This window comes from Vidua macroura, chromosome 4, assembly GCF_024509145.1.
Source record: "Vidua macroura isolate BioBank_ID:100142 chromosome 4, ASM2450914v1, whole genome shotgun sequence".
Taxonomy (NCBI): domain Eukaryota; kingdom Metazoa; phylum Chordata; class Aves; order Passeriformes; family Viduidae; genus Vidua; species Vidua macroura.
Genome location: NC_071574.1, coordinates 51037764 through 51054523, shown reverse-complemented (window position 1 = coordinate 51054523; position 16760 = coordinate 51037764). Strand labels below are relative to the sequence as shown.

Sequence of the window (16760 nt, the reverse complement as noted above, 5' to 3'; positions counted from 1 at the left end):
AGAACCTGGGTGTGGGATTTTACTCCATCTGCATCATTGTAGTGATTTAGACTTTAAACAGGTTACGATTTCTATGTTACGTGTTGCCAGTCTAGGTGGATAATACATGCGTGTTCTTAACAAAGCGACTAAAGAATTGCCTTGTTCTTATGTGGCATTTTCATTCATATATATTCTTAATATATAAATATATTTTAATATTATTATATTATTAAAAATTATAACTGCACATTATATAATTGCAATTATATAATTATTATTACTATATTAATATATATTAATATATATTCTTAATATATATTTTTTAAAGTTGAGTCATTATTTCTGTTTTATATCTTATCCTGTTACTACTTTGGAGGATCTGGTCTTTCCCTAGAAGAATATTTACCTATTTGAGTGAGTACATACTGTAATCTCAGCTCCTTTAGAAATGCCTGTAAAATTCGTGTGTTTCTACTGAAAGAGCCTACTGAGGTTTGCAGTCAGTGCAGGATCCTGGCAGATTCAGCGTGGTTAGTCAATGAACTGCCTGCCAAAGGCACAGGGTTCACTGTGTTTATTCTGAAGTAAAAACAAGTCATACCTTTTCTCATTGCTTACTGGCACAGATGTCTCAGTTTTAAACACGTCTAGGTTTGTGGTTTTGGTTTTTTTTTTTCCCCAGGGAAACCTAAGCAAAGCAAATAGAAGTTCAGTGAGTGACATAGAAGTCATCATCTTTGAACCCCCATCTATCTCCTTAGGTCTCAGAATAGCCATGAATGCATACATATGTACTGCAAGAATGTTATCTGGTCCCTCTGTACCAGCCACAGCCAAAAACACTTCAGGTCGTTTGAGTGATCTGCTGAGGGTGTTGGTAAGTGTGCTTTGTGCATGCCTGGCACACAAGGAGTGGATTTTCTAGACAGAGGAAGGGGACAAGGCCAGGTGTGTGTGAGAAGGACTTCCCTCTGCCTGCTGGTGTTTATGTGAGTAGTTAGTAGTTTCTGAGAGTCAGCTTATACCTCCCAATTACTGAGTTTGCTAAGAACGAGGGCAAGAGCTTCAGAGCCTTCCTAGGCTGGGTGGGGGGGAGTTCGGGCATCCTTACCTCAGGAGAGTGCCGTGTCCTGAGGATTATAAAAAACCACATGGATCTAACACTCCACCTGCATCTATGCTACTTGCCAAGGAGCTTCAAAAGGGATGTTTTTTTGTATCTGGTAATCATGGCCCTTTCCTGGGAGGAGAAAGGTCTGGGTTGTTGTCTATTATTTGAGAGCTGTTTCAAATGTCTGAAGAGTCCTTGGAACAGGCAATAGACCCCAGTCCCTTTTCTCAAAGTAAAGGACCTTCACTGATAGACAATCACACTCGTGCCTGGGACGTTGATCTCGCATTCCCTCTTGCAAATAGCACAACTTAACCTGAAAGGTTGGACTGCATGATCTTGGAGGGCTTTTCCAGCCTAACTGATTCTGTGAAAGGATGATGAGGGCTGCTGTTCTTTCCCTATAGCCTACACTCTGGTGGTGAGGGCACTGCAGGCAGATTAAAACATGCAGGGCTTAAAGGCGTTGCAAATAAATGGTGTGAAGTTTGGGTCTCCCCTCTTCTTACAGAAAAAATTCCGAGTTATCGGATGGGATCTTCTTGGTTTTTCCACTGAGGAAGACCCATCATTTACCAGGATGTAGAATTTTTTCCAATAACATGTAAGGCAAGAAAGGTTATGTAAGGCTGCTGCAAAGCAGATGAGATTGGTCCACTTTTTTAAAATAAAAGTTGTGAATTCTGCTCTGTTTTTTTGAAGGCTCAGTGTAGACTGTGAATACTTTTGCAGCGCAGGATAAGTAAACTAAGTAACAAGAGGAATGGGATTTCAGGTGTGTGTTTTTCTTTAGCATTGGCAATTGATTAGGTCAGGTGAATCCTTCTTCCAGCATACGGGGGAGTGGGTTTGAGGCCACACCTCTGCCTTTCCAGAAACTACTGAGCAAAGAGCGATCTGAATGCCAAAGACGGGTGGAGGGGCCACTTTTCACCTCCTATGTACAAGCTGTTCTGTTATGCAAGGGAAAAATTATTTTTTAAGGATTTGGGGGATGAGGGGAAGGAGAAGGAAGACAAAGAGCAAGCGAGTTCAGGATTGCATAATCTCCTGGCTGGCATCCTGATGTTGGAAGTGGGAGGAAAAGCCAGCAAAGAACCTTGGATATTAAGGTTTTGAATCCTGTCTGGTTATTGTTCAATGTCAGACTGATTGCCAACCAGATTTAGCTGATCATTAACTAAAGGCAGCTGAGTTTGTGTAATCAGTTTCTGACACTAATATCTGACACAGATTCAACAACTACTGTTGTCTGTCAAGCCTTTCTTTAACTTCTGACAAAGCATGACTGGGAGGTAACTGCACCTGTAACTGGGAAATCCGAGGTACTCGGCAACAGTCCCAGGCTGAGGCACAAAAGTGCCCAGAAGACCAGTTGGATCAGTATTTGAATCCATGCCTTGTATCTTACAATGTGAAGAGGAAGGAAGGAGATGCAGCTAAAGAGATTATTCAGGACATGTAGGACTGGGTGTGCGTGTTGAAAAGGCTCCAACAGCTGCATAAAGCAGCCATATGCCATTTTTGAACACAGGCAGATGAGAACCTGAGCTCTATGTGTGCTCAGAGCCAACACTGTCTTGCTACAAGAGACGTTTTCTGCCTGGCATGTCCCTACTTGCAACCTCTCCTCATGTCCACCTCTCTGTGGTTCACCAGAACTTTGACATTGCTAAACAGCCTGACAGTTTGCCTAAATATCTTATGATTAGTCTAATATAGTATTTTCTTTGCTGGTGACAACCAGCCTCTCAAACTGCAATTATTGGTAAAATTTGTTGCAAAATGCAGTGAATTTCTGCTCAGGTTCAACATGCCTGTTTGCTTAGGACATGGAACGTCTGGACAACAACCTCGTCAGGTCTCATGTACAATACTGCCATGTTAATAAAACCCCAAAGCCATGCAGGATTAAAACTTTTGAAAGCTGGAGGAAGGGCACTCTGAGAACTCTGATGAAAATATCCTGTCAAACTCCATTCTTTACGTTAGTGCACAACGTTTTGTTTCCCAGTACATGACCTTCCTCTAATTACATTATTTAAAGCTCTCAGTATACAGAGAAATTATTCACACTTCCTTCCAGGCGTGATTACATTTGGTGGCCTGTCTGTTGTTTTCTAAGTGCCTCTTTTTTTTCATTCTCTTCTGATGTTTTTCTGGAAACCATACAGTTCATGCCTGACATCAAAGCTGTTCCTCCAGGAGCAGTGCTGCGGGCAGCAGCGTTGCTTTTTGAACATGGGGTACACTGCAGCTCCCACCAGGAGAGCTGTTTCAGGCTAACAGCCATCTCAACAGAACAGCAAGGAACCATTAAATGCTGGAACTAATGCAATGGAAGTAAGAGCAGTCAGATAAGGCACTGCTTTTCATCACTGCCCCATTGGAGAGTAATCGTCCTGTAGCATCCCTTCTTTAAAGGGTTTTACTCAGCTGAGCTGTCCTACTGCCATAACAGTTGTTTGCATAAAATAAGGTGAACATTTGATCTACCCTTACAGCATAGTGAAAAGATAATTTGGCTTAATCTCTTCCCCTTACATAATGAAGCCCAACTCAAGCATACAGCAGGAGGGAGTGTCAGAGACAAGATGCATTTGTGATTCAAATTGCAAGCTAATATTTGATGAAGGGGAGAATGATTATTTAGATTTTCTATTTCAAACAAGACTGCATGAAATCACTAAGGGAGTTGAAGAAACCCAATTTTTACTTATCATCGCAAGAAAGCAGATTTTGATGCATTACCTGCGGTGTTTGGTGTAGTGCCAGTCCTGTGGAGGCTTCTTTGGGTTGTTTTCTTGCTAATAATTTTCATCTCATAATTTATCATTTCAAGTTCTCCCCTAAACTGAACACCTTTTTAAGATTTGCTTTTAATATCGAACCAATGGCTGTGACCTTCAGAATGTTGTACAGTGGTGGGGTTTTCCATTGGTCTGCTAAAGGAAACCTATTTTCTTATCTCTAGGTTTTAAAGACAGATTTTGCAGCAAGAGAAATTAATTTTAAACCAGTTAAAAGTCTGAAAACTACATAGTCACAAAAATTATTCCTCTGTTTCATCATGTATAGCTTGGAAGATGTAATGACAAAACCTATAAATGCAAAGGGCTGTTTTCTTAAACCTTGTTACATGTTATCTTTGATTATAAATTATTGCTTTATTTTCAGTAAGTATTTTACAGTAACACTTTCCATAAAGGCAAGAAGACTGAAACCTTTAAAATGCTGTACATATAGGGTGAATTAATATATATTGCCAAATATTGAAGCACATTTGTTTCAGACACCCACCCTGGCCAGTACTCTGAGCTGCAGATGTTAAAAAGGGAGTGTGGAAGCCCGATTCTTCTAGCTATTACATTTAACTCCAAAGTGTCTGCTATGGGAGTTGGCAATTTTGATACAAGTGTTCAGTTACTTTTCTTATATGAAAAGAAAAATCTTCAGCTGATGTTGCCTGGAAGTTAGTAAGAGTTGTGTTGTTTTACAAGCGAGGATGTGGTTCAGCATGGAATATTCTGCTTCTTCCCCCACCCCAAAGTGCAGATCTTTCCAGTGAATGGCACTGTAGGCCATTGGCTGGTAATGGAGAAATAAAGAGAAGGAGAAAAGGATGTAAGTAGTCCATTTTTGCAAAGAATTAACTTAATGGAATATTTTGCTGCAATGATGTGGTGTCTTTTTCCCAAACATCCTAAATAGGGTAATTTTTTTTCAGGCTTTGGGGCAGAGTAATTTCAAATTACTGGTGATCTTGAACAACTAGGCCTTGTACAGATCTATTCAACAATATGAATTTAGATTTGTGGCAATTTTCTTTCTGCATCACTTTTCTCAATAGGCATCTGCATCCTTGGCAAACATTTTAACAAGTGTACTTAGAAGTTTAGCTTTAGTTTCAGGGGTTATTTATAATCTCATGTTTGAGTAAAAGGGTAAATTTTGATGAGCCAACATTATTGATATTTGAGTAAGATCATGTACTGTTTATCAACTCAAATGCCTAAAACATTTGTTACTTCTTCTTGTTGTTATTATTATATTATTCTGATTTTGTTTCTGATTCTCTGGTATTTATTGCCACTATCTCTGGATAGGTGTATATTATTTTAAACCCTAATGCTCCCCTGGTTCTCCTTTTCTTCCTCAGATTAACACAGGAATCCTTAATGAGGGATCTGAGTTGCTGCTGAGGCAGTGCTCAGAATTCTGTGCTCTGCTTCCAGAGAAGAGTGCTGCACTTCATGGGAACAGTGAGGAAGCAGCAGGTCTCTACTGCTCCTACGCACTGCCTTAGAGCCATTGCAGCATCTTCCTTCCTCAAAGCAGGTCTGGCTCCAACACTGCCAAGATCTAGAACTGGAAAATAGATTGCAATCCCAAAATAGTAGGATTTGATCTAAAACAAAGTAACACAATCAGCATAATTGTCATTACTATTTTTTCTGTATTATTTCTAACTTCCTAGGTTGCATAACTACTTCAAAGAGCAAAAGGCAGAGGTAACCATGTTGATCATCAAAGTATCTTAAACCTTGGAAACTGCTTTTTATTTGTTCTGACTTGCTTGAGATACATACAGTAGACAAGTGTCCATTAGAAGAGTTAGAATTTACAGTTTAAAAGTTACACAGGTGACACACTATTTTTACTGATTCTTACTTTTAGATTATTTGAAATTACCTTAGGAATTGATAGGTTGGTGCAGTCCTGTATCTTAAATAAAAACTAAAAAACAAAGACAAAAGTTTACTAATGATTGCTATTTATTTTGTTAAGTCAATAAAAAGTGCATAGTACAAGCCCTTTATCCCAATCCAAGTACTCAGTAAAAGATTACTAGGAAACTGCAAATGGCACAGACGATTTTTTGTTTGGCATAATTCAGATATTTTAAACCACCAATTTACATTAAGTACATGACATCTTCATTCTTCCTTTTTCAATCATTAATATTACAAGGCTAAGTGATCTGCAGACAGTGCATGAATACATATGATTTCTCATATCAGAGTATAGTAATTGTGTTAAGCAGACTCTAAAAATACTATTGTTTTAACAAAGTTAAGGTATAATTGTAAATTTCCCTCCATATTTTCCAAGTTGCTACAACTTGCATTTCTGACTAACCAAGCTTAAAACCATCATTACAGAACTGATCATACCCTGGAACTTTGCATACCACTAATCTCTTCCCAAAATTTACCATAAACATCTGTAACCATGATACAATTATTTAATCACAAATTACATCACTAAAGGCCAGATTTCTGCCACCCTTACTAAAGCTGCTACTAGTACATTATCTCAGAGTAGTTCCACAAACTTCAGTGCAACTACTTGATGAGTAAGGCACTATTTAACACAAATAAGAGTGGCAAAATACAGTCCTATGGTTACTTACTTTTATTTTAATTAAGAGTGCTGATCTGAATTTTATATCTTGGAGAGAGTATCTGAATTTAAAAGACATACATTTTTATGTGGGATAGTGGCCTGGCTCTTTAGTAAAACATTTTACAATAAAATATTTCCAATGTTTTTTTTCTTTTACATAGAAAATTTAAAATAGTAATTTACATGAGGAAAGCATACATATATAAAATCACTGGGACAATTAGAGGAATTTTAAGCAAAGACATTTCATTTAAAGGTAAACCACAACATTCCTCTGAACAAGAAGTTCATTTGCCAAGACTCTTAGAAGTGGGTGCACATGGTAAGTTTTATAAATACATAAACAGACATTTAAGTGAGACTGATCCTCACAAGTGAGGAGCATCTTCTGTAAATCTCACCAATTCCCAATAGGATGAGGAGTAGTGCTCTGAATAGAAGCCTGTTTCATTTGGCTTTTTAATCAATTGGAAGCTTGTTTTGTGCCTCCAATAGGGAAGAATTCTGGCCAAAAATCCTTGGAGAAAAAAGGTCAGTGTGGGAGATTATATACGTTTCCTTGTGGGTTCAACTAAATGATGCTGTATTACTTGTTCTGAACAGCATCCCAAACATAAATGTACATGGAAGGCAAAAAGTAAGCACTGGCAGAGTGCTTTTCCCAGTGACATCTTTACACAGTGTTTGTGGCCTGTACATTATTAGACATAATGGGACAAATTCTCTCAGCCTCTCTCCTGCAGTTTCATTGCTTTACATGGCACTGCACTGATGTCACTGAGAGCACCTGGCCCAATCTTCTTCTTTTTTATATATATATATATATTTTAAACATGCTCCTATGCTTGGGAGCACAGTATTCCATAGAAATTCAAAGGTCAATTACATCAAATTACAGAAGCCCTTCTTCAGGTCTACACTGTACCTTTACAAGGAGGCTTAGCTGGCTCACCATTTACCCTGAAGAGCAAAATCCTGCATCTGTCAACCACGGGATCTGATGTGAGATTTTTGTTAGAGCCCGTTAATACAAACCTTTTTGAACTTTAACAGTTAGTTCCTTCAGCTCCCTAACTAAAGTCCTCATGAAATAAAGGTTTGTACAGTAAGGCTTAGAATTCCCATATGTCTGTCCTACTGACCTTTAAGGAAAGAAGTTTCATGTTGGTAACATAAAAATGTTCTTTACATTATTCTGATCATTTTTTCAAATTGAACAAGAAAAATATACAGTGTTGCTTTTCTGTACATCTTTAAAATGTTCTTAAATTAATGTACATAAAAAAGTCATTCCCATTTGCCATAATGGGAGATGTGCACAGGTGTGTGCACAGCCACACATACACACACTTAAACATACCACACATACACACATTTATTAGATGGAAGAGACATGCCATATGTAATCACCTGCAAGTTTGTTATTCTACAATTACAACTAGTAGATAAGGATGAAATGTTAAGAATTGCTGATAACATACAGGTGAAAAAACCTGAATAATCCCATACATGTTGTATACCAAAAGTTGGTAACCATGGTAACTTCTTGGTATGATTTCATCCTGTCCAATATCCATTATATCATGGCTAAAAACTTATTAAGGTACCAATTATGAAAAGACTATGCCAGGACAGAAAATTCTACCAAGTTCTTCTTACTAAATTTCTCTTTTGATAAAATCTATCAGTAAACACACCTGGGTTTAGAGTATGTTTTTTTCACAACATATTGAATAAGACCTACAATTTATTAATGAAAATGGCTGAATTAACTTTTTTGGTGGTATAATCTTTTGTGTGAAGTTCCCAATATATAGATCAAAGCTTTGACAGTGGCAATTGTCACGTTCACTTCCGTGTGCATGCACACGCACAGTGTAATTCTAGTGGACAATCCAGGGTTGCTTTTGCCAGCAACCCTGAAAACTGTTAGTGGTCTGAAGACCAAAATAAAAGCTGCTCTGAAACCAGGGCAAATATAAAACAATTTCTATTTTTCAGCACATAACTAAGTACTTCCAGCCATAATATAACTCTCAAAGCATACTGGAGAAGAAATATGAATCAATCTGTAGAAAGGACAGTAACTTTCCATTCTTATAGGTGGACTGGGATTTTCTTTTTCTTTCAATGCATATCAGAAATCACAGCAAAGAAATTAGGATCACTGGAACAGAAAGAGATTGAGTGGAATGTCCACAGTAACAGTAACAACCAAAAAAACCCTGCAATGCCTTACCATTATTCAAATTACAATTTTATAGGAATTGTAATAACATATAAAGCAAAAATTAACTTAAAATTGAAGTCACTAAAAGCAGTTCATGAAGATTACTGCTGAGTGGTAACTCTGCTCTATATAAATGAGAAAAGAAAACCGTATTGAGTGGGTGTTAGGAGTAATCTGGTCACTTCGTTCATTTGGTCGTGCAATGTTTTAGCTGCTGAACTTTTCCAATACTGAATGCTCTAGTCCACTGGTGGGGCTGGTGGTTCTTGTCCCTTGGGAGAAGAAAGGAGGGAAAAAAAAAAAAAGCAAGTACAGAATTAGTGTTTCACATAGGAGGATTTAGGAATAGAAGAACTCAGAAGTGTTACATTCTGTTTTCTTTCATAGTTTTTCAATATTTATTAAAATAATTAGAGAAAATGAGCACCAAAAACTATACTGTATTAAATGAGATTTTTCCATGATCCCACATACAGGACAAAGATCACCCTTGTCTAAGTATCATGCTGTAATTTTCTTTACTGACCTCTCTTAAAGCTGTGCTTGTCCCCTTTCACCTAAGAAGGCAGGAGGCAGTTTCATCCAGGGACAAACAGTGTCCAGAGGACACTGCATCTGCTCCATCCCATACTTAGCTTTCATGATTCCTTTCACTTTAGTCTAACTCATTTTAATTTTTAATGGAGTTCCAAGAAAATACAATGGAAAAAAATGGGAAAATATTACTTTGAGACAGTGTATGTGACATTCACATTCTCTGGACAGAGAGACATAATTCTGTCTCTCAGGAGAAGCACAAAGAGAAGAAGAGAAAACAATCTTTATTTCTGCTCCTTTGTTTTCCCCCATGTGGAATGTGGTATGGAGATTGTTTACCTGAAGTGATTGCTTGACTGGATTCTGGTGAAGGTTGTTTGGGTTCAATGACCAATTGGATCCAGCTGTGTCTCGGACTCTCAGCAGAGTCACGAGTTTGTAGTTAGTTAGATAGGTAAGTAAGAAGTCAGTATGTAGAATAGTATAGTATCTGTTTAAATAGTATATTAATGTAATATAGTATAGTTTTAATAAAGTTATCCTTCAGCCTTCTGATCTGGAACCAGACATCATCATTTCTTCCCTGCATCTGGGGTTTGCTGGATTTTTTACTATTAAGTGTGTATTAAACCAAAATAGGTTTAAGCTATTATAGAATCTCCCTGCAGGGCACTTGAAACTGTACTTACATTGTGTTGGCTGGTTGGCTTTCCGACTGTGTTTGATCCTCTTAGATTACTAGGTCGCAGTAAGAACAAGACAAGTGCAATCACCACCCAGGCCATCATTATCATGGCAAAGCTGATGCCATTGTCACTGGAAGAGTTTGGTCCTGGCACTACAGACAAGGAAAACTCAAGTTGTAACAGAGTAACAACAGAGTTCTTTTCCCCAGGTGAAACCAAAAATGCAATCTCAGGAAAAAATCCCTGAAATATTTTTCAATGGAGTGTTCTGATTAGTCCCTCATTTTGGCTTTGAGACAGTAATACTGTATTTTATCACATTTCTTACCCATTTGAAAAGACAATAATCTATTTCATAATATTTCACTGGCATTCTTAGAATTATCACGAATATTTCTTAAATCATGTTAGCTCCTAGTGAACTGGAGATGATAAACACGCTCTTCACATTTAAGAAATCAAACTTGATTTTTAAGAAATCAAACTTGATGCAGAATACATTTATGTAGGAAAACCCCCCATATGTATGTTGGTCTTTGTTTTTTTGCCTCAAACAAATAAAACAGTAAGACTAAACTGATGAAAGCTTAGGCTCCATAGTTAGGCCCCACACAGAGAACATGCTAATTTCTAGCAAGAAAGGAGCAAATTAACGGTAATCAATTTCTTGACACTAAGTTATTTCTTGAGAGTTTCTTTGAAGATGTTTCAGTGTCAATATGCCAGATCTTCATGACTGATCATCCAGGTCATGTGGTATTTGTTCTAGCAATGTATCTGGCAGGAGGTGAAAAAATGCTGCAGAGATACATTCCAAAGTGAAGCCCAGGAACACAATATAAAAATTTTACACCAAATTTCCATACATAATGCCTGAAGCATCAAAACATGGAGATAAATTTAAGAAAATACCTTCAGGCTGGAAATGGCTGATCTATTTAGGTCAAGAAACTATTGCAAATACCTGCACATTTTAAAACAACTTTTCTCCTCTGAAACATAGCTTCAAGTAATCAAACAGTAACTAATCTTGTCAGCTGAAGTGTAAACCCATGTATAGATAATTACCTGTGGTACTCACATGAATCCATTTATTATAGTATCTGAAGGCCTAACATCTTCATTAATGATCTGGATGATCAACTGATACAGAGCAATTAATTCAAAGCTATAATGAGTAACCTTCAGAAAGAGAAGAGCTATTCTATTTTATTACTCTAGATGAACATTTTAACATCCAGAAAACTCCACAGAGATACTAGTATCTGTCATATTTTCAAGTTGTCTTATGTGGGTCACCTGATTATGGAGTCAAGTCTGGATTCAGTATTGGTTGGATTGTTCTTATTTAACATTTACTTAATAACTTAGACCCTGCTGGAATAATTTCCTTGAAGGTTAACGCTGATACCACAGAACCACCCTCATCACCATCATCCTGCATGGCATTGCTAACAGAGGCTCTTCCATGGAAAGGGTTTGTTCATAACACAGCAGAGGGGCCCTGCAGGGAAGCTTACAGCTATGCCATTCTCCACAGTGCTGCTCTGGGAATAAGGCTTCATGAGTTGGGGCTGTGGGACTGATGTCCTTTACTGACATCACATGCACTCAAAAATGTCAAAGAAGAAAAAATCCCATGCAATAGAAGTTCATCCTTCTCACAGCACAAACACCACCATTAACATGTATGAGCAAATGAAACTGCTTTTGCCTTTAAAATGTCCAAAATATAGACATTTCAAAACTCAAGATGTTGCTAATGTAGAGGAATTTTATTATTAGAATTCTATGCAATTACAAGTGAGAATTCTTTTGAAAATCTGAGTGAATAAAGAGCTTTGTATATGGAGGAGATGGCATAGTGCACAGAATATAAATAAGAAAGCTATAGCCTTTAATTCACTAAACTATTACACATTGGATTTTGAAAGAATATGGAATTGTGAAGGTAAGAATTTAGACCTTCGGTTTTGTTGGCCAAAATATTAATATTATCAGCAGCATATATCAATATTTTAATCTTGGAAAATCTTTATATATCCAGCAGACTAGCATATAATTTGGCATGAAAAGAACAACTGCTTTATTTTGGGGCTTCCAGACAACTCAGACAACAATTAATAGCCACTCTGAGACTACCTTCAGCAACAAGTAAGAAGGCCTTAAGTACCTGCTTTGGCAAATATTTCTGGGAGAAGACTGAAAATTCAGATTACTTGTTAGTCAGGATTCCCCATACAATGCAGAGAAACAGACTAGTCCGACTGCCTTCTGGAATTTTTGCTGAACATTAGTGCACTGAGGGTCTGTGGTCGTTAAGCAAAAGTTGGGGTAAGCAAATGATGCCAGATCAGGTCATGCTATAGGTCAGGGAAGGGAGCAGAAGGGAGCACAGAAGGAAACCACAGGCGTTCATTGCAAGACAGTTTTTTCCAGCCTGTGCTGTAATAAGTTTAGATAGAACCAAACGTGCTGAAACATGTTCTGAACTAAGTTAAGCAAGACAATAGCTGATCTAACTGGCCCTGTACTACCTACTTAAGGCACGCCAGACACTAGAACAGACACAACAATGTTTACACTTTCCAAGGAACTGGTAAACCCACATCTCTCACAAATGACCGTGTGCTTTAATAAGGATGTGAGAGATTTCAGAATCTGTTCGTTTAATCTCTTACAGGGAAGAGGATAAGCAAAATTTCACATAGGTGGGGTTGAATCCAACTTTTCAAAGCTTTGCATCACAAATCAAGAGAACAGATAGGAAGCTATTTCAGCTACTGGAAGCAGTTATATGTAGGAAACAACAATCTTGCTACAAAGACATCCATCCCTGAGATCACAAAACAATCAGATAAAACCAGCTTATGGATAAAGAACAGTTGAGTGAAGGTGAAACCAAGCAGGATGGAATTTATGATGACGGGCAGAAAAAAAAAATCTTTTTAAGAGTTTGCAGTCACAGTTCCTTTATCTGTAACTGGCATTTTTTTGCAAGTAATTTAGAAGTGATGTTTTGATTCCTTGAAGAATAAAGGTTATCCTCTAAGAGCACCTGTGAATGATATTTTCTAATATTTTTAGATCAATAGAAGATTGTCCTAGTCTGAGATGAATGTTCCTGCCACCACCCATTTTGATGGATGGATCTGGTTATTAATCTCCAGTGCTCCAGACACACCAACTAGTACAGAATTTAACAGTACATATTCCCATGTCACTGAGAGACATGACACACAGTCTCTAACCTACCTTTCCATGCAACACTGAAACCAGCCCAAGGTCTTTATTTTCAGAGTATCTGGTCCCCTGGGTTTGGCATACATATCCACACACTTTTGAAGGATGCCTGTGAGCAGTTTTGTCCCTGTGGTTACCTGGAATTTTTTTTTTTTTTTTTTTTTTACAGCATGGCTGAATTATCTCTCTGCAGGAGAAAGCTTTATGAGGAGCTGGTCTGAGATTGTGGGATTAACTCCCATGGGATTTAGTGACTATGGTGAATCCTATCTGTTGCTGCATGTACAAGATATAGTTTTTAGACTTGCTTTTTCCTACTGAAGCACAGACTAGGCCACACAAACTAGTCTTCTCCCAGAAAGAAATGGGAAGTAGAAAAAAAAAATCCTTTGTGACAGATGTTTGCAGATTCATTTGAGGTTCTAGAAGGCAATAAAAGCTATTAAAATTATGAGTTTGGTAAAAAGAGTTTTTAAAGGTTAAAGGTCAACCAGTTCCTGATTGCACAAGTGAAATATCAAGAATACAATATTAAAACTACTAAGTGCACATGTTAAATACCCTTACATGAACTTAGTGCCCTTAAACTGCAGTTTTTCCTTCAGAGTGAGGCTGTACTTTAAAGAAATTAATTTCTTTTACTGTGAAAGTGTATTCCATGTGGTGCTTTTTGTCTGCCCTCTCATGGTAGAAATATCTTCTTTTGGAGTACAAACAGATTGACCCTGGTAAAAACTGTTAAACATCTGCATGCAGGAAGGCAAAAGCATGGTCTCTGACTTAGGTCTTCTTTTCATGATGATTTAAGCCTTGCTTGTTCTGTGAAGGAAAGGCATAAAACTGTATGAAGAGAAGTATTTTAGAAATGAATCATCAGGGAAGACAAACAGCCCATGGGACCTTCAGGAGATAATGCCTGCAAGCTGACACTTTCAAAGGCAGGGATAAGGAACCCAAAGAAAGCCAAAACAGACTTGAGCAGCAGAGGAAGGGAGAAGGGAATTCCCAGAAAAGGGAGGGAAGAGTTGGCAGACATTTCAAGCTGTTAGGTTAGGCTGCTGTGACTGCCCTAGATGAATACAAATCAAGATGAATCACATATATGTATTCATTTTAAATTGCATAAAAATTTGGAAGTAGAGTAGACAACATTTGAGACAGTCATCTCTGACCATATTACAACCTAGCAGAGCAGTGAGAATAGTGCTGAAAATATGAATGTGGTAAACTGAGGTCACAACGTCTGGGAATTGCTAGAACACAGAAAAAACTCAGGCAGTAGCCCCTCATTTCCTTTGACAGGGAAGGCTGACTGTGAAGGGCCATGAGCCATCAGAGCAGATCAGTCCCAGCTGGGATCCTCCCTAGGCTGGATGAACCGCTGATGTTGCAACTGCTACACGTCAGAGAACCCCCGTGCTCCACTTGCGTTAGACAGAATTCAGAAAAGAATTACCGCTCTTATTCTTCATTTCAAGGGATTGTTAATGCTGACCATTAACAATCCTAACAGAGTATTAAATGTGTTGCCTATTCAAAACTTACAACCTTTTCTTTTCTGCAAGACACCCACTGAAATTGAGGAAACAGTCATCAGACTCTGACACATGCATTAATGTCACAGCAGATACTCTGATGGAGAACCAGCAGATGAACAGCCATCAAGTAGAGTGCCCAAATACTTGTTGAAGTGGTGCTTATATGTTCCTATAACTAAATCCAAAAGCACTGGTCCTGACCCTGGCAGGAAACTCTGCAGGGAAGTCACCATGACATAATGGTGCCAACAACTGTAAGTAAGAATTTATAGATAATAACACAAAAAAGTGAATGAGGGAAACCTGGTACTACTGCCTTGATATGGCTCCTAAAAAAAGAACTGAAATCAAGAGTTGAAAAAAACAAAGCATGCTCAGAAGAATCAACAGAGGGTGTTTCTGAAAATTTCCAGCTGGTAGCAGCAGCACAACACATGACGCTGCTGTGACATTGGCTGAACCCCAGCCCTGATGTCTCCCAAAACAAAACCACATACATCTCATCAGTTATTCCACAACCTTGCAACTTAAGAATCTGTGTATGACAACATTCCCAGCTGTGCTTCCAGAAGGAAGACCAAATTCTGGGAATGAGCAAATTGGTGAGAGTGAAACAAACTTGTTCATATTGAGATTCTGAAATGAGGAATCAAAGTCAACAGGAAGTGGAGCTGTGGGACCTAGGGAAGAGGAGACCCACCTCAAACGTAAGCTCATTGCTTTACAGCTCATAAAAACAAGATGAAGCAATGGACAGAAGATTGGCCCAGAATTATTTTAATTTATTTCTGAAAACATCTCTAGAAGCTTCTCCAGGCTCAATCTGTTTATTTTTGCCTTTGATTCCCAGGGTCTTACAGACTGGCACAAGCACAGCATCACAGAAGCACCACAAAGTAATGTGACAAATATGCAGGCTGTATCATTGCATCAGCAGAAAAATACCTTTGCTAGAACTAAATTTAAGCAACATAATAACATAGGAAAAGATTTACTCTGTAATTTTTGCTTTGGTTTTTGAAACAAACCACTGGTTTGGAACAATTGCTGCCAAATTGCTTGCATCTGCACAACCAGTTATTGCAAGAATCTCAGAATGGAAAGCTATTTGTTGCAAACCATTCAAATCCCCACTGTACTATAGCTTGGTAACATTAAAGCTATCCCACCACAAGCTTCGTGCCCACACATATCAGAACTTACTCATTAATACAGTCCTTAGTCTAAAAGCTTCATAAATACTGATGATCCAAGACTCCCAAGGCGTGAGTGAGAATGACCTACCATTGCTTGGTTTTGACTCAGAAAGCTCCACACCCTGTCTGTGCCTCCTTCTAATATAGAAAATATTCGGTCTCCCATCATCTTTCCCTCTTTCCCTCTCCTACCTGCCTGTGATTAAAAAAACTACACACAAGTCTAAGATGTGGGAGACTAAAAAGTCTGCCCTTGGACAGGTGTATGTGGAAGAGGAGGAGCGATGGAAGTCACAGACAGCATAACTTACAAAGCCCATAAAGAAAGAGTAAGCCAGCAGCACTGTATAGCACACGTGCACCACACCATCTTTTCCTCAGGGGTTATGTGGGGCAGCTCAGTTTTCCCCCTTCAGCCCAGCATGGCACTGAATCTGGGATTGTTTCACACTGGCAGAGCCCAGTGCAAGTCTGAGCTGCATGCCCATCTCTAAACAGGTTTTACAGGGGAATGAGGAGTGAGGAACATAAGGATGAACAAAGACATGCACTCTCTCCAAGATGCTGGAAACCTTGCCTGCACTGCTCCTAGACCTGTAAAAGACACTGGCATCAGCAGCTCTTGCTTACAAGAACACTGCTCAGGTGCTTGCTGCTCCCTCAAAGCATTACAGCAGTCCTGATGCAAGCTGAGTGAGTTCACATGCTCAACTGGTAAAGTGATACAGGAAAAAGAGATCCACTTCACTTTTATTTACAAACATTTGACAGTATTCCCTCTAGTTCACAAAAAGCATCTCAGGGAGTGTCTCAGCGCCTCAGGGCATGCTT

At 38.5% G+C, this 16760-nt stretch overlaps 1 protein-coding gene across 5 annotated transcripts in view; it reads right to left on the bottom strand.

Annotated features, from left to right (window-relative positions):
* Positions 1 to 5846: 5846 nt before the first annotated feature.
* SMIM14 (small integral membrane protein 14) overlaps positions 5847 to 16760 on the bottom strand; it is a 54856-nt gene continuing 43942 nt past the window's right edge. For all 5 annotated transcript variants that reach the window (XM_053975202.1, XM_053975201.1, XM_053975200.1 and 2 more), the window contains 2 exons: positions 9956 to 10104; positions 5847 to 9001 (listed from right to left, as the gene is read on the bottom strand). In XM_053975202.1, coding sequence (XP_053831177.1) covers positions 8969 to 9001; positions 9956 to 10104 — 182 coding nt within the window. In that variant the 3' untranslated portion in view covers positions 5847 to 8968. The remainder of the gene's footprint in view (positions 9002 to 9955; positions 10105 to 16760) is intronic.